Source organism: Cydia amplana, chromosome 1 (assembly GCF_948474715.1).
Source record: "Cydia amplana chromosome 1, ilCydAmpl1.1, whole genome shotgun sequence".
Lineage (NCBI taxonomy): Eukaryota > Metazoa > Arthropoda > Insecta > Lepidoptera > Tortricidae > Cydia > Cydia amplana.
The window spans coordinates 6,448,019-6,471,410 of record NC_086069.1 but is presented as its reverse complement, the minus strand read 5'-3'; the positions used below and the strand labels follow the sequence as shown (position 1 = coordinate 6,471,410).

General features: G+C 37.3%; 2 protein-coding genes and 1 non-coding gene across 3 annotated transcripts; 1 reads left to right on the top strand and 2 right to left on the bottom strand.

The window, feature by feature from the left end:
* Window positions 1–507: 507 nt before the first annotated feature.
* On the top strand, window positions 508–9,119 carry LOC134662379 (uncharacterized). The gene is made up of 8 exons (XM_063518589.1): window positions 508–827; window positions 2,321–2,376; window positions 2,602–2,736; window positions 3,101–3,239; window positions 3,971–4,029; window positions 4,324–4,458; window positions 4,986–5,122; window positions 8,946–9,119. Exons 1-7 carry the CDS (start codon window positions 743–745, stop codon window positions 5,115–5,117), a joined length of 741 nt encoding a protein of 246 aa, XP_063374659.1. The 5' UTR covers window positions 508–742; the 3' UTR covers window positions 5,118–5,122; window positions 8,946–9,119.
* A 551-nt stretch (window positions 9,120–9,670) lies between these two features.
* On the bottom strand, window positions 9,671–23,043 carry LOC134662371 (mediator of RNA polymerase II transcription subunit 29). Its single transcript, XM_063518580.1, has 5 exons — window positions 22,766–23,043; window positions 22,019–22,080; window positions 19,652–19,736; window positions 11,043–11,138; window positions 9,671–9,864 (listed from the first exon to the last, which is right to left on the bottom strand). Exons 1-5 carry the CDS (start codon window positions 22,991–22,993, stop codon window positions 9,745–9,747), a joined length of 591 nt encoding a protein of 196 aa, XP_063374650.1. The 5' UTR covers window positions 22,994–23,043; the 3' UTR covers window positions 9,671–9,744.
* Window positions 17,291–17,394, bottom strand: LOC134654982 (U6 spliceosomal RNA). The gene has a single exon (XR_010097399.1). It is a non-coding gene; the product is annotated as a U6 spliceosomal RNA (small nuclear RNA).
* Window positions 23,044–23,392: the final 349 nt, after the last annotated feature.

Below are 23,392 nucleotides of genomic sequence, written 5' to 3'. Positions count from 1 at the left end.
AATAAACACGTTCACTTAGCAACACGATGTAACGGCCCTGCAGCTCGACACACCCCTTCCAGGAAATCTTCCTATCTTAGACGTCACTTAGATCAACAACAATAACATCAAGTTAAGACCACAGTGAAACAGGAAAAATACCTACTAAAATAAGTACCTACTGTATACTTACACAAAATAGTACTTAGTTACAAAGATGTTTTCTTTTATTATGGCAAGTACTTATAGGTACCTAATAGATAATTAAGTTATTACCTAGAACATATTCGATTAAGTACCTACTTTGTAGTAATATATTAATACATAATACCAACCTAACTTTATAATGAAGTAACAGTGCCCAATAAACACAGCAGTAATTAAAGTAGGTTTATAAATTAAAAAACCAACTTTTAAACTTAACGAATAACCCTCCAGTAGCCAGTAGGTACCTTACATTTGTATAAATGTGAGATAGCTACCTACCCACATATTACAATATACATATAAGGTTAATTCCGGTTTCGTTTCGTCACTATAAATTATAATAACAAATAATTAAAACCTGTAAGCATATACGTGCACATAGTGATATGATTAGAGCAGTATGACAACCCTCGACCTAATGCTAAATGATAAAAGTTCCAGATGTTGTTTACTTTAATGCAGTCGAGCTTCACTGTGGCAAGAGGGTGCACGGCCGGGAGCATTTAGATAGCACGAATACACATCACGAATCGTTAGTAAAGGAATTATTTTCGAAATGGAACTGAACTTTGTAACTACGTTGATAAAACATGATGTGAACCATAATGTGAGACAGTGCTTCAAATCAAAAAAGCCGTTTGGTAAGTCACTTACATTTTTTTGATAATTTTGTAGAATCTTGAACCAGTCGGTTCGGTATATTTCGATAAATATGTGGAAATCCTTACTCATTCGTAGATACGTGATTCTTATATTAAATCTCTGGCACTTGCAATTAAAACTCGGCTCCTCCTGTTAACTGTACCTATTTAAAACTTCTCTTCCTTTGGTCAATAATAGCAAGTAAGAAGTTTAAAAACTAAAATGAAACCAGTCAGGACAACATTTAACCCATGAATGATAAAAGTGTGAAAATTATATTTTTTTAAGTTCATGTTTGCTTCAAATCTTTCCTTCTCATGTAACGAGGTCGCTGCATATAATTTACACACACAATTAGGTAGCCTATGCGAAATCTAAGTGATTAGAAGTCAAGTATTGCGATTTAGGTAACTACCCCTCCAACTACTCTCTGCAAAGTAAGTATTAATGAGATAATTATGAAGCGGGAGATTATGAACTACATCTTATAGTTAGCGCCTATTTCAAATCAAATAAGACCTTAAGTTTATCTGCATTTTATCAGTTATTTATCGGATAATCCAGGCCATGTCAGAATAATATGTTTATTAAGCGAGATTTATCATATCATATCATTCATGTGAAAGGACATCCGTTTACACTCCATAAAAGCTCCATTAAACGTCTTCATGGGAACAAATAGTGCGTGAAATATTAATTGTCATTATTTTAAGCCGTCTATAAATTGTATAAAATATGGGCCAAACATCATAATACTTATACCTAATCTAAATGTTGTTTTCCACACGAAATATTAAACAATTGAGATTCAGTTTCGTGCCGCTCTACAACTGGTGCATTGAACTCAATTTGTTTACAACTGCGTGCGAGATTGCATTTTGTTATCACAAGTTCCTTAAAAGTCTACTTGTAGTAAATTAAATAGTAATAAATACCGACTGGCATTGGCACTGGCTGTGTACCTAGACTAAATTCATCTAAGACTCAGTAACACAACCAAAATAAATGAAAAATAAAATGATAAATGGACGGGTTCGCATCCTATAATGTAGGTAATTTTGGCAAAATATACTAGAAATAAAAATATCCCACTGGATAAAAGAAGAACCTACTGCGAGCAGTCATAACAAACCTAATCACAGGTTAATAAGTCACGACGTTATAATTACCATACCTAATACTAATATCATACAATAATGATTAGTGGTACGAGTAATCGCCATTAGATAGTTAGACCTAGACCACCCACCACCCTGTACCTAGATGTCAATGAGCAGGTCAAACGATAGCTTGGCGGGTAACAATCAGACCTACTGTACCTAGGGTAAATCAGTATTGAAGCAATGTGATTGTTGAACAAACGAGTTTCAGTCGCTAAACTCAATATCAATGAAACTTAATTAAATACCAACCTGTCACAAACTCGAATGTGTGGATCTGGATAAGGTAAGTATATAATTTAAGTATTACTTAATATTTGTATTTGTTACAGTCACCAGAAAGGAAGAAGTGATGGCGATCAAAAATAAATTTCCAACTAAAATACCGGTAAGATTTCCTAGTTTTATAAAATGGTCCATTGGCATTATTGTATTTTATCTGTTGGCTTATTGAATGTTTACGTGTAGCTTATTGTGGCATTATTATTTTTATAGTAAGTAATTAAAAATGCAAAACTGAATGATTTTATGTCGATTTAATTAGACCTGAAATTTTATAAACAAAAATAATGAGCCTTATATGCAACTAATAAGACATTGTTTCCTATGACAGATTATAGTGGAGAGGTATCAGAAAGAAAGAAGTTTGCCAGCATTGGACAAGTCAAAATTCCTAGTGCCAGAAGACATCACAATGTCACAGTTTCTAGTTATAATTAGGAACAGGATAAAAATAAAACCTAACCAAGTAAGTCAAGCCTTTTTACCACAATGTAAGTTTGAGCGTGCCCCATATCCGTACGTCAACAAATGGTAAACAAACTTGTTTACAAGTGAGAGAATAATTAAATCGGTACAATGTAAATTTAACCATAGATAATGATCTGTATTCACGCGTCATACAAGGTTCTGCCGACGAATAAAAGGGGCTCGACTTTGATAAGTTTGATAACTAATGAATGACGTTAAATTTTATGTAGGTACCTACACCAAAATTGAGAGTGGATCTCTTAAAGAATGCCTTTATTTTTTATTTGACTGACAAGTTCTGACATAAAATTAAATGTTTATCATGAGGTATCTAATACTTTAACAAGTTTTATATTTAACAGGCGCTGTACTTAATAATCAACAACAGATCTATGCTGAGCATGAGCCTGACTATGGCGCAGGCCTACGAGCAACACGGCGACGAGGACGGGTTCCTCTACATCACGTACGCCTCGCAGGAGGTGTTCGGCTACCAGGACGGTTAGTACAATAATCTACAACAGATCTATGCTGAGCACGAGCCTGACTATGGCGCAGGCCTACGAGCAACACGGCGACGAGGACGGGTTCCTCTACATCACGTACGCCTCGCAGGAGGTGTTCGGCTACCAGGACGGTTAGTACAATAATCAACAACAGATCTATGCTGAGCACGAGCCTGACTATGGCGCAGGCCTACGAGCAACACGGCGACGAGGACGGGTTCCTCTACATCACGTACGCCTCGCAGGAGGTGTTCGGCTACCAGGACGGTTAGTACAATAATCAACAACAGATCTATGCTGAGCACGAGCCTGACTATGGCGCAGGCCTACGAGCAACACGGCGACGAGGACGGGTTCCTCTACATCACGTACGCCTCGCAGGAGGTGTTCGGCTACCAGGACGGTTAGTACAATAATCAACAACAGATCTATGCTGAGCATGAGCCTATTATGGTTGTTTAATTTTACTAATCAATCTTATCAATTTACTCTTCTTACACAAAGCACAAAGCTTTGCTTTTTTGGAAGCCTTATGTTGGAAAGACGGAAAGCGACACCAAGTGTGCTGAAGCCATCAATAAAGCTAATTAACGTTTCATCAACCGCGTAACAGGCAATAAATTATTGTATGATGTCCAAGCGACAGGAGGTACATTACAAGGCAAGCAAGTAATGTAAACAGACAACGGAAGTATATGAATAGTAAAATGTTTGCATTTGTTACAGATATGACAGGAAAACAAGAAGTGGAAGCGATAAGGCATAGATTCCCGAACAAAGTACCGGTAAGTTCTAGCTCATACATTGACTGTTCAATCTAGAAAGGATTTTTTTTTTCATTAGTTCCGTGTAGTCCGGCCATGCAGACAGAAAAAATAAGCATTCAAGTTAAGGATACCAACTGGGGCAAAATTTGTGTTTTTAGATCGGTCAATATCGCCTGCGATTTATTTTTGCCTTGCACCAAAACTTTCTCTCTTTTTTGTTCGGGAACAGAAAAAACAAATTAGAATCATAATGTCTGTAAAACCGTAAAACTTAATAGCGTTGAAATCTAATTAAAATTGTATTTTTTTTAGTTGTACGTGGAACGTTACATACGAGAAAGGGAAGTTCCGGCGTTGGGGAGAAAGAAGTTTCTAGTGCCCCAAGAGCTCACGATGTCCCAGTTCCTCTTTATAATTAGGACAAAGATGAAGCTACGGGATTCACAAGTAAGTCACGCGAAGATGAAAATATGTTTAGGTACCTATGAGATTTACCCGCTGTGTTTAATATCGGCACAAGTATACTCTGTATACTGGTACCAAATGCAATAGATCTTCTAACGATGTCAAAGTAAGGAATATGTATTGAGTACTTTCGAAGATACATCAGAATGGAGTTTTAATTTAATGGCGCAATTTTGCGTAGATTTAGTCTTAATACTAGTACATAACATAATATAACCCATCGCATTGGCCTAAGTTGTGCAAATGCCAAATGGCCATATCAGGAGTCTTGGTTGCTAATATAATAATAATAATAATAATATATTCTTTATTGTGCACCACATGATGAAAAAGAATACAGAGAAAGAACAGACATTACATTAGGTAACAACAGGCGGTCTTATCGCTCAAAAGCGATCTCTTCCAGACAACCTTTGGGTAGCAGGAAACCAATAACTTACAACAATGAACGGGTAGTGCTGATACGAGATTACGTAGAGTACTAATAGAATAATATGTGTTTCTTTTAGGCCCTATACCTGCTAGTGAACGAGCGCGTGCTGGCCAGCCACAGCATGACCATGGCGCAAGCGTACGAACAGTTCCGCGGCGACGATGGATTCCTGCACATCACGTACGCTGCGCAGCAGGTCTTCGGCTGAACCAAGTGAGTACTTTATTCTTCACCTTCAGCACACCTCGGACACTGGCGATCAAATGTATGAAACAAACGCGTTCCTACGCACACAGCCTAAGTTCGTGTAGGTGAACGCGTACCATGCTTGTGTGAGTGAGATAAGACATTGTAGGGTAACTGTGAGGTAACCGAGAGCGGGTCTCAGCGGGTGGACGGCACTTTCAACGGGAGGCAGGGAGCGTCCATACTGTATGCTAGTACTCTTCATTATACTGTGCCTTCAGTTAGAACTTGCAGCTCAGCGCGTGGTGATGACGCGCTGCGCAATCTTTTATAAAACATTACTTTTGTCACAGAGATTGAATACAGCAGTGTTTTTAAACCCTTTTTTGACGCGACCCCCCCTAGCATTGGAGCGAAAAGCGACTGAGACGAATTAACTAATTTACGTGACCTTCCAATGGCAGCGCAGTCACATCCGTATCTGACCTGGCCCCTTTGACCTTTCAAATCTGCACTCAGTAGAACTCGGTAGGTACTTATACATGGATAAACAGAACGATTACTAGGATAGGGATGTTTTCGATCGTGACATTACAACACAGGAAGTATTCTGGTTTACCTTCTTTGCATATTTCAACAATAAATTAAAACGAATATAGTAACTTTAACTATCTACCTAGTCTACCTACTTACAACTAACAAGAAGTACTTACTAGCCTACTACTTACATAGGTAAGTATGTAGTAGAGTAGGTACTTCTTGTTTGTCTCTACTTGAGTCGCTGTATTATCTGTATTATTATTATTATTATTTCTTGTTATGGACTTAAGGGCGGTGTTGCCCGAACCCAACGTCAAGTAAATTGTTATTTCTTCTTCATTTTATGGCTTTCAAAATTATGGATTCAGTCCAGTAGGACTATTTCGCCAGTATCAAGTTGGTATCAAGGTAATAGACAGTCAGTGTTCGGTGATTTTATTAGCTCTTGTAAAGCGATAGCCGGTCTTTACAATTAGCACGTGGACTACCGGCCGTTGACTCTAAATTGGTGGTTAAACGCGTTTCCAGATTAATTCTCCATTCATTGCACACTACCACATTAGTTTACTGTATAATAAGCTACCGATATTACACTTTAAACAATATTAATGAGCTAAAAACAAAGGAATTAATCACGAGGCGTGACTATCAAGATGGCGCTCGAACCGGAAAGTCCTCTGTATTATTTACTTGTATCACAGAATAAATAATAGTACTAGGTACAGAAGACTCACTCTCTAACAAAACGCGTCTGTTACGATCAGCACAGATATGGCGCTGACAGCACCACGCGCGGCTTATGGTTAGCCACCAAAATTGGTGTGGAACGGATGTACTTTTACCTAGCTATTTTTATACCTGTAGCAAAGCGACGATATCGCGGAGTGAGCCACGCCTGCTTGTAATGAAGTGTGCATTAAGAGGAAAGGGGACGGCCGCTTCCCCATACTAACGTAGTCCTCATTGTCCTCTCTGGATATTGAGATAATGAAAAACATTTTTACATAATTTGCTATGCCCCTACGTTTGATTTTTTTTATTATTGTAGCTGGGGTTGATATACAATACAACTAATTGTGTCAAAATATTTTCAATAATGTTAATATCCAGAGAGGAAAATGAGGACTACGTTTGTAGGAAAAGGCGATTTCGCGCGGGACGGAAGTAGAGGACTGCTTTCGTCTTAAAGAGTATTTATTTGCAATAACTTAAAAATTCCCGTGTTCGCGTGTTTGTTTTTATTTTGTTGGCACTCATTTTTGTATTAGACTCATCAGAAAAAAAAAACCAAAAGCCGACCGTCGCATCTTCGACAATACTTAATCTCGAGTAGGTAGGTAATAATTTCTTGTCAGTTATTGTCACAAGTCGCAATACATTACAATTTAAATCAATTAAATCTGTCATTGTTAATTGCATCTTAGTAACATTAAAATCAATGACGTATAATAACAGATACTCACAAGGTTTAGTATATTTTTTATCAATGAATAACGATCCTGAGATATTTATGGTTTTGTTATTGTAACTGCAGGAAGAAAACATGCCATGATTCATTACACGATAGTTCATTAATGAAATAATGATACAAAAACATATGATTATTAAATTAACCGTTTCAAGGAAATGAGTTGAACCAAAGTAATTTTGCATGGCATTTGTTAAGACAACGTGTGGAAATGTCATGATAATTTCTATGAAAATATGACCTTGTAATGACGCTCCACATTTTGTTCTGTCAAAGTCGGTGTAGAGTAGGCGTAGACGGGTTCTATAAGTACCTACATCCTACATATGACCCTAGCCTAGCTAGAGTAAAAATGTTGGCTAATAAATATGTACCTATATTTTCTAATGTTTTATATCTCGTAAACTTATACGTTTCCACAAATGCGATTTATAGAGAGTACAAATAACAAGACCAGAGGGTCGATGACCACTAACGAATCATTAGTAAATAGTCATTGGCTTTAATCTCTCTCGGCCATAATAATGTGCTTAGCTTCATTATAATACATATTTATAATTAATTTACTGCGAGTTGCTTACGATAGATAAATACGTAACACATTACATAAATGAAATATACGAACATCACAAATGTAATATAATTTTATGACTATTGAATATTATTACGAGGTATCCCTCTGCATATCTATAATGTATAGGTAATGTTTTGCATAAAATAATAGATAGGCAGGAGATAGGAATTTGTTTTTGCAATTTTGTAGGACTCGATGATATTGGGTTATCTTGGGTCGTAGGCTTTTGTACTTACTTAAATGGAAAACAAACACTCCGTGTGGTACCGAGAAAACTAATTATAAAGAATAATTGATAACAGCTATTATAGGACATTCATGTTGACACAGCCAACCAATTTGATTTCTAGACCACTTTGTACCTTGTACCAATGATAATTAATGTGAAGGCCGTGTGGAATTCCTACAAGTTACTGTCAATGAGTTAATGAACAAACTGACCCAAAATTCAACTGTAGCACCAAAAATATATCTCGTAACAAAGGATCGTTGTGAATACTTTCCAAACAAGATCTTATTTTGCAAATGAAGTAGGTTAAAATAGGTTTTACTATTTCTATGATACCTAATGAATTCTATTCATTGTAGATATCTCAATCGGTCAGTGCCTCTAGATTGACATCTGAGTTGAACGTTGATAAAGCATTCGTATAGTATGAATTTAATTCGACTTTACTACTACTAGACTCATCAAGATATTTCTAGTACAGCTACAGGCAGTTGTTTGTCCGAGCATCCATCATATGAATGAGCCCGTATTATTCCACAGCGGGCGGACTGCCAGCGTTATTTATGTCATAATAATAAGTTTATCTAGGGTCACAGAAACGCAAACATATTCTCTTGAATGATAAGCAGGAATTATGTCCCTTCGAGTGTAGCCCCCCGCGGCTGTCGCTGGGCGCGCCTCAATGTGTCACCGCTATACAGCAGATATAGCTTTTGCCTTCCAATAGAACCTTAAGCCCCGTCTCCATATCGCGCGGCAAACCATCGAACTGCCGCGCGAGCCATTGTTCGATGGTTTGCCGCGCGATATGGAGACGGGGCTTTACATGAGCACTTGGAACTACCGAACACAGTAATTTCTAAGTTCGAGGTCACACTACTGAATCGCTACTGCATGTATGCAAACACACGACTGTTTCGGACAACAGTTAACAAGGCAACGGGTGTCACAGCGCACTGTATCCGACTGTATCGCTGCAAAAAGTCATGTTTTCGCAAAAAATACTGAGCTGATAGTAACGCTACCTTGTTTGTTCCAGGTACTGCAAGTTGCTGGATTAGTGAAACTGATGTTCCTGCAATAGCGTCTTCAAGAACAAGAGACTGATAGTATTTTAATTTTCATTCCTAATGTGATATTTTATATGAATAAGATTTGAAAAGTGTTTAAATTAAAGTGCGGTGTCCGAAGAGAGCCCGGGCTGGTCCTCGCGAAATCTTTGGTGGCTGGTCCTCGAAATGGCTTTTGAAGATAACATGTGACATTTACCACTTCTTCGAAATGATCTAACTATCTGTTTACTTCTAAGAAATAAAAGCTAGGTTTGATTGTTTTGTTTGACTTTAATGTTGTGTGTTTTATGTTTATTTTAGAATGTTAGGCAAGGAGATGATATGTAGTCGACGAATGTATCTATTGTTTTTTTTATAAATGTGATTATATATTTTGGTGATCTGTATGTACTGTTCAAATGTTTTATGGCCTTACTTGTTTAAAATGATCTCAAAAACATGTCTGAAAAAATATCAAGATTAAATTCGTGCAATTGATTTGTGATCGGTAAGAATTAGGTGGACATTATAAAAAAGCTTATGTAAATTGTAATTTGCATTAGATTTCGTATTATGTACCCAGATGTAAATATACTAAGCATTATCCATTTTTCCCTGAAATAAAGTTTTTTTTACAATTTGGTGATTTAATTTCATGCCTTGGCGATTGCAGACTAGTTAATGATAATATTGATAATTGATAAAAATCGGATTCCGTAAAAATGTTTAATATTAGCCTTATAGTAACAGTCATCTTACTTGCTAGTTGGGGAGGAGGGTTTAAAGCTAATTCTTCTTGAGCCACTCGGTCTGCGCGGCGGCGACCAGCGTGTCGTGGATGTCCTTGGCGTACGAGATCTGCAGCCGCACCGTGTTCAGGTACTGGGGGTAGCTCAGGGTACTCTCCTGGAATACAAACACTTATTCTTTAATTACCGGAATCAATATCAAGTAGATCCACAAGGGGCAATAGGTAACAAAGCAAAGGTACCTCGGGTACGGTCGGGTATGAACACAATCTCTTTAGATGACAAGAATCAGTACATAATCATTATGAGATGAGATAAATTATTTTCATCCTATTATGTTGTTTAGTTTCTATTTCTAGTATTGGCTGAAATTCAAAAGCATATCCATCTATATTTTCTTATATTGTCCGTAGGTATAAACGACACGAACGAACGAACCATATGTAGACCTTATGCCGTTGCAGGAAGGTCCACTTCTACAAAAAAATAACTTGTCTGCTTGCCAGCCCATAAAGTAGGAAGATTTTTTCTCTACCCCACAATATTTCAGAGTTTATTTCAGGTTTCGTGTATCGTGTTTAGTGATCCACGTGCCCGTGCTACAGTGCCCTATGTAGGTGGTAGCAGTGTGCACCGGGCTGGGCCCGGAGTCGAGGCGCACGGGGTGCACGGGTGACGGCAGGTAGTGCGCCGCCGACTGCCGCTCGCTGCACGTGCACATGCTTGTGCGACAGTGCCCTGTGTCGGTGGTAACAATAACAATGTGCAGCAGTGACCGCGCTGGGCTCGGTCGGAGTCGAGGTGCACGGGTGACGGCAGGTAGTGCGCCGCCGACTGCCGCTCGCTGCACGTGCACGTGCCCGTGCGACAGTGCCCTGTGTCGGTGGTAACAATAACAATGTGCAGCACTGACCGCGCTGGGCTCGGAGTCGAGGTGCACGGGTGACGGCAGGTAGTGCGCCGCCGGGTGACGGCAGGTAGTGCGCCGCCGACTGCCGCTCGCTGCACGTGCACGTGCCCGTGCGACAGTGCCCTGTGTCGGTGGTAACAATAACAATGTGCAGCAGTGACCGCGCTGGGCTCGGTCGGAGTCGAGGTGCACGGGTGACGGCAGGTAGTGCGCCGCCGACTGCCGCTCGCTGCACGTGCACGTGCCCGTGCGACAGTGCCCTGTGTCGGTGGTAACAATAACAATGTGCAGCACTGACCGCGCTGGGCTCGGAGTCGAGGTGCACGGGTGACGGCAGGTAGTGCGCCGCCGACTGCCGCTCGCTGCACGTGCCCGTGCGACAGTGCCCTGTGTCGGTGGTAACAATAACAATGAGCAGCACTCACCGCGCTGGGCCCGGAGTCGAGGCGTACGGGGTGCACGGGTGACGGCAGGTAGTGCGCCGCTGACTGCTGCTGCTCGATGCACGTTATCGCGGTACGCTGAGGACAAAACTTATGATTTAATCCTGCGACAAATGTCGACATAAATATCACAACGATTTATACAGTGATCAAATTCTAAATGTAGGTACATACATAAGGTCACTAACGTCCTACTAGATGTCCATACTACCTAGCTATTATCTACTTCAATTTGATCTTGAAAATAAAGAATTCCAATAATGGTCAAGAGAGCGCCGAGTCCCAAAAGATATGTATTTTAGTTCAACTTAGTCAGCTCTATTGTATGTAGGTATCTATTATCTTCACTTTCCCTACCGTAGAGGACCCTAGTTAATTATTGCATTGAAACAATCTCACAGCTTAATTAAATCGTTATCATCACGCAATTCATCAATTGATGACTGTTTATCTGAAAGCAACAGTAGGTAACATAGCTTTCTCCTTTTGTGAATTAATTATGTCAAGTTTGAAATATATTTCCGCCGATTTAAGTGACTTTATCATTAATGAGACCTATTAAATGTCATCGTCCTGATGTTAAATCTTGTAATATCTTTTTTATGTTATCACATGTTTAACATCGGTAATTTACTAACATTATTCTAATAACTAGATATCAATATAATCGTCCGTAATTTTAACTGATAATTCGAAAACCACATTGCAAAAATATAAGGTCACCAATGGTCAGTTAACGGTGTTGTGTACTAACACTACTCAACAAGTACTAACTAGTACTTTTAAGCTCAAATGATTAAAGTATAGAATTTTCAGTAGCTGACACAAGTACCTACTATAAAAAGTCCTTACATATGCAGTAACTTTTTAAATCCTTTCAAAATTAATTATTATTATGTTGTGTTTAATTATGGCTTATTATTAGTTAGTTAGTTAGTGTTTCTGGGCATTTTCCGCAAATCGACAACCATTGTGCCTATTTTGCGTGATTATTATTATTATTAACCGGGCAACTAAAATAATAAATAGGAACTTTCATTGGGCATATAATAATATAATTTGGCTGTGCATTAATATTTTAGCGCCAAAAAAAATATATTAGCCTCAAATATAAGCATAATATTATTAAAAAAACAGGCAGCAAAATCAAGCCACCCAAAAAAATTATAGGGAACTTAAAGTGATACGTTGGCGTCTAAAATAATAAATTGGCAACTAGTATTGTAAAGGGATCATAAAATTTAGTTGTCATCTAGTTGTTCACACCTAAGTAATCAACTAATCATAACTGAGCATATCGTTTCAGCTAGGTAGAATTTTAACATGAAAGCAGTTAAATTTTATGAATATTGGTCACTTTTTACACAAAACACCTCAAATTAATTTACCAATACGCAATGGTCAGTATACTTATAGTCGAAATTTCTAATCATGAAACGCCTAATGGCCATTATACCACTAGATCTTTAAATTTTTAATTACTAAGTTCAATAGTTACCACTGTGTTTAGCAGTCAACAGATAGGTGCGACGACGAGCGAAGCGAGGAGGTGCGTGTTAGGTTGACCGTGTAATGACCAAACAAAATATTTTAAATGAACTTCATTTTTTCATTAATAGATAGCCGTTTTCTTTTTAAAATGACAGCGTTTTACACAAAAATAAAACGCTAATTAAATAACTTACCATATTCGGAACCTAAAGTAATATATTGAGAGTGGCAACACTGTAGTTAGTCGTATTGTCCTTTTCTAGCATATACGTCCATCTCTCTCCCACACCCCCACCACTTCAGGCAGTTGCGTTTGACAATTTTGACAGTTAGAAATAAACGCAAATTACCTCATTGTCTCAAAATTATACATATTTACACCAGGCAGGATTAAAACTTTAGGTTCCGAATATGGTAAGTTATTTAATTAGCGTTTTATTTTTGTGTAAAACGCTGTCATTAAACAACTGTACCGATATTCGGAACCTAAAGTAATATATTGAGACGTGTTTGTTATCGCCTGGTGGTGGGAAGACGCCAAGCCAATGTGATTATACATGTACTTACATATTATGTATATGTAATATTATTATATTAGGAGTGTTTAATTAATTAATTAATTATGTAGTACACCCTTTATTTTAATACATGTGAGGAGAGAGGTATTTAGTAAATCATACAATTTTATATACCATTATATTATGATACTAACTTTCCATTTTATGTACGTATTTAATGTAGGTACTTATAAATTTTCAACGAAAATAAGTGAGTCACCACAAGGGTGCTATAGTACTTAATTATATGTATGTGAGACTATGTAAAAGAAGATAAGTCAGTCTACTCTTCAGGGAGCATACAACATCTGTGATATGGAGTGATGTAATTAAAATATGAAAAGATAAAAATCATAAAGTACTCGAGTAGTTTTTATTTATAACTCCCAATTATTGACAAATTTGATAATAATTATCTAGTAAGGTAAGCAGTTGCAGGATATAACAAGGACAAGACCTTTCTTATTTCCAGAATCCCTCAGGATTAAGTAGACGAATATTTTAAATATTCGTTATATCACTATCACTACCCACAAAGTTAATATTGGGTAGGTACTTAATAAAATGTCATAGGGAATACTTTTAATGATTTTACTGAATTCTTTTAATGACTGTGAGCCAGTGTGAGCTATTTATTTGGTTATAGCTATAAAATGCATTTAATCGTTTGTACGCTTTACTAACGCGAACGCGAGCTAATGGACCTAAACAAATCTTACTTAAAATTGTGAAGGTTACTTTGAGAGCTTAAGCCATATCATAATACTCATGTGGGCACTAGTTACGACGCTTTTTGGTGCTCTTGGCGTTCAAATGGTAAATGTAGAATTGCCACAGAGCTTTATCAATGATATTTGTATAGGTGCAGCTCATTCTGCTTATATTCATGTTTAGCTATCATCAAGTGACCTTAATTGTACTCATTATTGTCTATATATGCAGTATGAGTAGTTTACCTTATCTGGTGCCTACTAGTAGACATAAACTTGATTGTTTCTGAACGCTAAAGTGGCTTAATTTATGTAAACCATTCATAGACATAGCTTAATTCTGAATATTCAGTCTTCTCTTTCCAGATTAAGAATAAGGTACTTAATTCGAAACCTTAGCTCATCGCATATGTGTTTTTAACCAAAATGAAAATTTGTGTTTATTTTGTGATTTTACATTATTTGCAATAACTGTGCGGAACCATGGGGTCCCCGACCTTTTGCCGGGCACCCGTGGGCCCAAAGCCAACAGCGCAGATGCCGTTTAAGAGGAACCTATTTTATCCAATGCTAGGGTCAACACTTTGTCGAATATATTTGATATTTATGTATATTTATCCTCCTTATGACCTAAGGGTAGGTAATTGTAACTTTTTGATATCAAATATACGCAGAATAGTCAATTATTTTGTATTCTGAAGTGCATATAATATTACTGGATTTGGGCCAGTGTGCTTTTGTATACTATATCTCTGGCCTACTATATAGGCTAGTCTATTAACATCCCGCCTCCTGGAAGGCAGTATACAGAGTTCTTAGATATATTCACGGTAGTGCTAAGAGTGTGGACCTGGTTTTCCGACACTTGACTGCTTGAGATTATTTTTTCAGGTCTCGAGCAAGAAGGGTGCCTAGATAGGTTGAGGTCCTCAACTTGTGGATTTGGTAGGAGCAAGACACAGACGGGGTGTAAATTAGTTAATCCACCATGTTTCAAGAGATTCATGTGCATTCATGCCTTCAGGTTACACTGTAGAGACAGACTAACACTTTGGCAGAGTTTTGCTAACATATAATAAATGATTGCATTTGTTTGGGTGTACAATTACATGTTCCACACCAAAAACATAATTATTTATATATTTCAATCTATTTTTGAAAGTTTTGCGTTTCAAAATAGCTTCGCCTTTTCGCAAGGCGTGCTCCTGTTCCCCTATTTTATTGTGCAAAGCGAACAGTATCACAATGCTATAATTTTGTATAAATTGAGAACTAGAGGGTCATGCCCTAGACGTGACCGCCCAGAAACTGTGCTAGAACCGTTCGTGCAAACCATTCAGTCACTATTTTTAAAAACCTTTTGTAGTGGGTACATTCCACGGTCTTAAATTTATTAAACGTGTAGTATCAAACTATGACAAGTCATGATAAGTGAAATAAGTGATAACAGTATCTGGTCCGTGCATAGAAGCACTTGCCCTTGAGGTTAGGGCATGGGTAGTTTATTATAAACTTAATCCGTGCATAGGAGCACTTACGATACAGGTGGTTTAAAACTTCCAGGGTCACAATACAGACACAAGGGTGTAAAATACATAATTCATAAACGCCCGTTAGGCCAGTTTTGTATATTTTATTTCAAACATGCTTGTGCAGCACCGCCAGCACATGATAATTTTCCTAATATACCATGGCAGTCAGGGATATAATAATTATGTAAAAAGGTAGGTAACCTTGGTCATGTCGTGTACATAGGTAGGTACTCGTAAACATGTTAACTGAAAGACAAGTGCTCTCCAGCCAAATGTAATTTATGCAACTGTGAGCTGCTCTTACATTGGGATCATATGTATTTATTTCTAGTCTGTCATATTGTAGCAGGCCTAGACTTCAAAGGTTTGTAGATGTTTATAGGGCCGTTAAACGGACCCTTTGTACACCTTGAGCAGGCTGTTTGTTTCACACCATGGGTAATATATATTGTAAACATAGCTTATTTCAGAATGGAATCGTAAGCTCTGTCGTGTCGTGAGCTTACCGAGCCTGATTTAATTAGAGTCCACAGATTGTATGGACCTTGGAGGATTGACCACTCCTTATTCTAATTATCAATATTCTGCCTGGGCTTATAGTCGAAATTAGGTGACTAAATCTCTTAGTATTATCTATGCCACCCAAGTTATGAGGCTTAGCGTCTCCAGACCACAATTTTATATTAGGGTGCAAAGATTTTTTCATCTTTAAAATAAAAATGAGTCGAGATAGGCCTGGAATCTTAGGTTTTTATTTTACCTATTATAATTTTAGAAATGTTATGTAAATGGAAAGCAGTTTTCACTTTTACCACAGTTAATTAGCCCAATTTCGGGTTTAGCCAATAGGGTGTTCGGGACCCTTGAAATAGATTGGTAAACAAAAATGAAAACTCTAATAACGAAGCCTTGCCTATTTCGACTGATTTTTACCCAAAACATTATTTTAATCTTTGTAATATTTTTGTGATTGTGGTCTACTCGCACGCCTGTGTTATGACCATATCATTTATATTTCTGTGAATATGTCTGACGTGCCTTGCGCAGGCTTACATAGGTTATAATATCATCATCAATAACTTGACGTCAGTTTGTGAACGAATCAAAGATTCTTTTGGCACACCTTACGCAGGTGTAAACATGGCAGCCTTGCGCAGGTTTAGATAGGTACATAATATATTGGTTTCATCACAAATAACTTGACGTTAGTTTGTGAACGAATCAAAGATTCTTTTGGCACACCTTACGCAGGTGTAAACATGGCAGCCTTGCGCAGGTTTAGATAGGTACATAATATATTGGTTTCATCACAAATAACTTGACGTTAGTTTGTGAACGAATAAAAGATTCTCTTAGGCGCACCTTAGCAGGTGGAACCATAACAAACGTAAGTTTAAGAATAAGTATCATTCAAATCAAATACCCTGAGTTTATGGGTAATATTCCCTAAGTTGCGGGTTCCTTGCTCGACAAGGTGAAAGGCTTTACGCAGGCTTTAACAGGCACTTTTAGAAAGTGTCATTCACGGTGACGTGCAGATTTGCCAAAACTAAACTTTAACTCTACAGTTAACTAATATAATTTGACAATATGAACCAAACCATGCGTCTTCGTCAATGAATCAATCTAAAGATTCCCGTATCGTTAATGCCCTTCCATGTCACAGGCTTCCGATTTTATTTGAAACGTTTAGTTTAAGTGTACTATTTATGTAGGTAGGTAAGTAGGCTTAAGAATTGACCCTCTTGTATGTATTAGTTACGTATAGAATTAATAATCAAGTTATTCAAATTCAAAATAACACAAGCACATATAGCACCTACATGCAAGAGTTCTTTTCCTTAACCTTTAAAGCTGTAAGTACCTGCTAAGTTATATATTTAAGTAGGTACCTACCTACATAAATCAAAGATCTAGTTGGAGAGATATAAGTTGATAGATACAGAGTGAAATACTTCACGAATTCGCATGTCATTCTTGCGCAGAGCCATGCTAATCTCTCTCTATGTCTAGTCAGATTTAAGTTTATGTACTGCCGAAGTACTCACTTTCCACAAAAATAAATGCAATGTTTGCGATGTAGGTTTGTTCGTTACCTTGTGTCCCTTAGAGCGGAAATATCGTCGACTCCTATTCGGGTACACGTTATTTATCAGCAAGTTTATTACCAAAAAATTAATTTTGCAATATTATATTAACCCGGAACGGGATAAAAAGATAAATTGCTGATAGATACTTGGACAGATAAAAACCCTACACGTCTATAAGCTTCTACCTTAATACGTAGGTTCTACGTAACACGTATTAACTATCCGATCCATTCGTATTCGAAAACACAAATCACTTGAAAGGGTATACCTCCACACATCACCATTTAAGTATTATATAATTTCAACCGTTATTATACACACACAAAGATGTAAACTAACAAGACTCGGAAGAGACTTAATAAAATTAAATTATAATGGTGACACGTGCACGCTTTACCAGCTCGATGTGTTTTCTACCATGTGATTTTAGTATTTTCATTGGCATAGCCACGGTGCGCGCAGGCAGCCTTTGAAAACACTTGCACATCACTATTCCGGATCATTTTTATTTGCTAGATAGTTTAACGGACAACTAAATTTAAATATTTATTTCGAACGGCAAAAGCCGTTAGAAACTGTTTTTCAATATAGTCAGCTAAACTGGGGTACAAATTCAAAAACTCACCAGCAGTTTAGCTTCACGACCTTCCAGATGGAAAAACAGCAAGCCAATGAGGTAATTTGCGTTTATTTCTAACTGTCAAAATTGTCAAACGCAACTGCCTGAAGTGGTGGGGGTGTGGGAGAGAGATGGACGTATATGCTAGAAAAGGACAATACGACTAACTACAGTGTTGCCACTCTCAATATATTACTTTAGGTTCCGAATATCGGTACAGTTGTTTAATGTGCTTCATAAATGGTCTCCAATATATTAATTCAGTTGCCAAATAAATACTTGGTACCTGTCTAAAAATTATCAAAAGCTGTAACGGAATTAAAATACAACTCATATTGATATATTTTAAGGCTCCGTTTTTGTTGCCAAACTGTTAATTTTGCGTAGCCATTTCTATTTTTTTAAACTACCCAAATTCGATTAATTAGTTGACCGGTTAAATACGTGCCTTTAATTATTATGTTGTGTTCAAGTGGATTAGTGTAGTTGATGGTTCATACAAATCTTTCCCATACTTGGCAGCAGGTATTAATAAGAATGTTAGGACCTATTGACCTGGCAACAGACAATTACGTATGGCATGACCATGACGTCCTGCCCTTTGAAGTCCTGAGGAAATATCCGATAACATCACATGATGATTTGCATTAGAAAACATTAAAATGTTTACAACTGATAAGGAGTCACGTAAAGACATCGGAGATAAGAATGCACATATAGCAAAAGCACCCGGGTCAATAAGTTAATTATTGGACGATATATATAAACATTGTAGCCTACCTAATGTATGACCAACTTTCCCATTTCAATAGGGTACTAGCGAACAAAACTTAAAAGATGGAAATAGACCGTATCAATATATACATAAGGTACAAAATTGTGTTGTACGAGATCGCTAATCAATAGGCACGTAGCTGCAATGAAACCAATCAGAAGAAAAAGGAGAGGTGTTTAATGTTTTGTGTTCCAGGGATATTGGAAGTTTCCGTGATGGCTCTGGTACTGACATAATTCAGTCAGAGCAACTTACAATAAATGTACAGTGGTATCTAGTACTTCATGTGAACCTAGGTAATGTTTTCCGTAAAAAGTAACTTTGGGATAAATAAAGAATCACATTGTGAACCTAAGGCGATCTTCGCATTGAATGCAGATCTGCACGCCGCTCCGGTGTGCGAGAGGGACACCTCACTATATACGTGAATACGAGTAGCACTGCCGGTCTAGCCAAGGTGACATCAATCGCTATCCCTACGACAACGAAACGCTTTGTGTCTCTCTATCACTCTTTCATACATGCGACAGTGACGGTAGCGTTTCTGAGCGGAAGCGATTGGCATGTTGGCTACGCGGCCTGTCTCGCTTACATATCGGATCGGCAGCAATTCGGGCGCGCTCGGCTAAGGACTGTTCTGAGCGGTAAATAAGGCACAATCTAACGAGCGAAAAAGAGGACGTATCATGCGTTGGGGAGGGACAACTTAATCTGTGTCCTTCCGCCGACAAACATCAGCTTTGTTAGACAGTGGGATTTCTAGATATATCACTTCATACTTAATGGCCAGTATACGTAAATCATTATAACAACTCACCAAATGCAACTCCATTTGATCACAAAGGCTAAAGAATTCTTCCAAATTCTTATCAAATCGCGGCACTGGAGCGTCTATACCTTTCCTGTAAAAAAGAAAGCAACTGATTATCATGGAGAATAGATTTTTGCAAAGATTATACTGAAGCGAATAGAAAGAAAACTGGATGAAGAACAGCCTATTGAACAGGCAGGATTTCGGAAGGATTTCTCGGTACTAGACCATATCCAGCCAGTAAGGCAAATTATAGAGAAATACTGAGTACCAGCTAACATATTACATAGCCTTTATCGACTACAGTAAAGCGTTTGACTCTTTAATACCTACATTCAAAAATCTGGGAAGCCTTAACAGTTCAGGGAATAGAACACAAATATATAAGGATAATAAGAAATATTTACAAACATAGCACAGCATGCATTCAACTAGAAAAGAAAGGGAAAGGGGTATGTTTCAAATACAAAAAGGCGTAAGGCAAGGGGATCCCCTATCACCAGCACTTTTCCTAGCTGTATTAGAAATGATCTTCAGAAATATGGAATGGGATAATCTGGTAATAACTGTAGGTGGCCGCACACTAACATATTTGCGATTCGCGGACGACATTGTGTTATTCGCAAGAACATCTGGCGACCTAAACATGATGATTAACGATCTAGCATTGTAAAGTGAAAGAGCTGGACTGAAGTTAAACCCTGAAAAAACAAAAATTATGACTAATGCCAAAAAGGATCCTGTAACAGTGGACCAGACTCAAATCTCTTATGTGGAAGAATACATAATATATATCTTGGGCAACTGATGTCTCCAGAAGACAGTATAAAAAAAAAAGTTTAAAGAAGAATAACGAACAACGAAAAAATACTGGGGACTAAAAGAAATAATGAAGGACAAAAACTTACACATATCAACTAAAAGCAAGCTATTTGACACATGCATCTTACCTGCTGTACTAACATACCGAAGTGAAACATGGGCTCTAACAAAAGATATATCAAGCAAACTTTCCATATGCCAGTGTGCGATGGAAATAAGTATGATAGGAATCAAGAGAACAAAGTAAGAAATAGCAGCATCAGATAGACTAAAGTTCAGGATATAACTAGAAAGATAAGAAGACAAAAATGGAAATGGGCAGGTCACATGGTTAGAGGAAAAGACAAATAGACCAAACTCGTCACGCAATGGTACCCAAGAGATGGAAACAGAAAGGATACTAAACCAAAAAAAAGGTGGGATGACGACATAAGATAGGTCGCAGGAATAACGTGGGGTAGAGTGGCCATGGAAAGGCCAGAATGGAGAAGATTGGAGGAGGCCTTTGCCACCTGGCAAAAGGACACACAAAAATGGAAAAAAAGTGAAATATATAAATAAAAGATAATGTATAGTCCGACTAAAGGCTAAATATATATGGAGAATATGGAGATCCTTGCGGGGCTGTCTCTTGCCCTAGATGAACATTTCCTCATATATTATCTTATTTTGATAACCTACACTTGTATATTTGTTTCACTTTATACATAGAATATAACTGTAGGTGTAATGTTATAACCACTTATATAAATACTTTCTTGCGATAAAATTGTTGATCCCAGGCATGAGCATAAAAGCTATCAAATTCAAGGATTACTACTCCAAAACAAAATACCTACAAAAGGCGTTATTTATAAACATCTGTCAAATGTTACAATTATGAGCCAATTTGGCGGCCATGGGTGACACTAGTTGTTCGAAGGTGACAAAGGTGAAGGTGAAGGAGGTTCTGTTAAATATTATGAAACTGTTAGGGCACGAAAATTCAAATTTTGCAACAACAAGAGAAGTAATCACTTTTAGGACGCCTTTGAGTTCAATTGGGTAAAACTAATTCAATACCTGGCTAAATTTCCTTAGTTATTTTACCATAGATGGCCATATAAAAATATGAATGTCTTCAGTGACCATTGCCTTTGGTGAAACTGACGTCTTTGCAATTTGTCAATTATGTGAGATATTTATTAATGTCACAGTCACTTAGTCTAGCCTAGTCTTCTTCCTGGCTACTATTAAATAGTCAAAGGGCCAGTTGCACCAACAACGATTAACAGACAGATTAATGTCACTCAACAGAGAGCTATGAAACTTCCCATACAAAAAATTTTACAGTGACAAACGGTTTGATGCAATCTTATCTAGGTTGGGTAGGGTTGGTTAACTGAATCATAACTTACGTTGAAAAGCAAAATAGTAAACTAAATAATTTAAAGAGTATGGAAATAAAGAGGCTGCCAAGTGGACCCACAGGCTCCCATGAGCCGTAGCAAAATGCTGGGACAACACAAGAAACATGATGATGGAAACAAAGAGGCTATAATAATAACTTACGTTGAATTGGAATCAATATTGTGATTCTGATGCAAAATTTGTGCTGCTGATTTAAGAGTCATCTGAAAGATAATAAAAATTAATTACATAAGTGATAATTATTAATGCGGTGCAGCTTATCAGTTGGTGTTGCGTCTGTGGGTGAAGCGTCTGTGGGTGAAGTTAATTGAATTACTTGAGATTACTAACTGATTGAAACTGGTTCTATGTTGATGCAGATATATATCTGTTGTCTTGCCAATTATATGTATAGTCAGATTCGTACAAGAACTCTATTCATTGATTTTTGAGAAAAGGAAATGGATGAAAAATGACAGATTTTTTTTTGTTATTGTGGGCATCATTTGTATTACAAATTATACACTGAAATAAACTTTTATTGGAGATTTTTATAAAGTTAGTTAAGTTCTTAGACTGGCTGTTCTGTTTCCAGCAAGGCAACACAATATTCATCATCATCAAGCTTTTATTGTGATTGATTATGTATAATTCGCAAAAAAGGATTGGTTAATAATTGGTCTGTGCATTTAACAGAAGAAGTTAAAGAATTCTGTATAAATCAAACAGATTTCAAAATAATTCATTACATATATAAGATATAAGTGAATTATAAGCTTTTCAAGGCATGTATATCCTGCCACTCCGCAGTTAATTTGCTAGGTTTTAGAAACTAACTAATGTTTATGCCGAAGGGCCTATTCCAAGAAATTTAAAATTACAGTGTATGATTATATTTATTATACTTACAGGTATAGACTCACGTAGAGAGCTCATGAGCGTCTTGACTTTAGAGATATTGTCCATTTTATCTTGTTGAGGCGGCTGTGCCATTGCTGGCTGCATTTGCTGAGCATGTTGAGGGGAAGGTTGCTGCATGATAGCACCAGCTACTGGCATTGGCATACCGACCCCGACTCCGACGTTAGGAGCCGCTCCCACTGGGTTTAAAGGAACATGCAAGTTCATTTGATTCATGCTGTTGATTTATAACAGGATTTAAAAGTAACAGATTAAGAACCCTTATAAAATAAATATCGCACTAAGATTTTACAAATAAAAATTCGTATATTTTGACAACTTGGACTGACATTGACTTTCGTTCGTTTTGTGTCCGCACGGTTTTGGCGTTTTGTTTAACAGATAAAGAAAATTATGATTGATTAAATGTATCTAATTTTATTAAAGTACATATTGAGATTATATTAATGACACAGAATTTAATTAAAGTAATAATATTACAGAAATATTTATATATATATGAATTTAACTTAAGCAACTGCTGCCAGTGCTGCCATCTAGTGGTAAATTGTACAATAATTATGCATATGTGAATCCTCCTGCCATCTAGTGAAATAAATAGTAACTAAATAAGTC

What these genes read in the sequence shown, in the direction of transcription:
- LOC134662379 (XM_063518589.1), top strand. Translation starts at nt 743, where the DNA reads ATGGAACTGAACTTTGTAACTACGTTGATAAAACATGATGTGAACCAT. An exon ending in AATTTCCAACTAAAATACCG is followed by an intron (nt 2,377 to 2,601) that starts GTAAGATTTCCT and finishes TTCCTATGACAG; the next exon opens with ATTATAGTGGAGAGGTATCA. An exon ending in TAAAAATAAAACCTAACCAA is followed by an intron (nt 2,737 to 3,100) that starts GTAAGTCAAGCC and finishes TATATTTAACAG; the next exon opens with GCGCTGTACTTAATAATCAA.
- LOC134662371 (XM_063518580.1), bottom strand. Translation starts at nt 22,993, where the DNA reads ATGAATCAAATGAACTTGCATGTTCCTTTAAACCCAGTGGGAGCGGCT. An exon ending in CTCTACGTGAGTCTATACCT is followed by an intron (nt 22,081 to 22,765) that starts GTAAGTATAATA and finishes ATTATCTTTCAG; the next exon opens with ATGACTCTTAAATCAGCAGC. An exon ending in AATATTGATTCCAATTCAAC is followed by an intron (nt 19,737 to 22,018) that starts GTAAGTTATTAT and finishes TCTTTTTTACAG; the next exon opens with GAAAGGTATAGACGCTCCAG.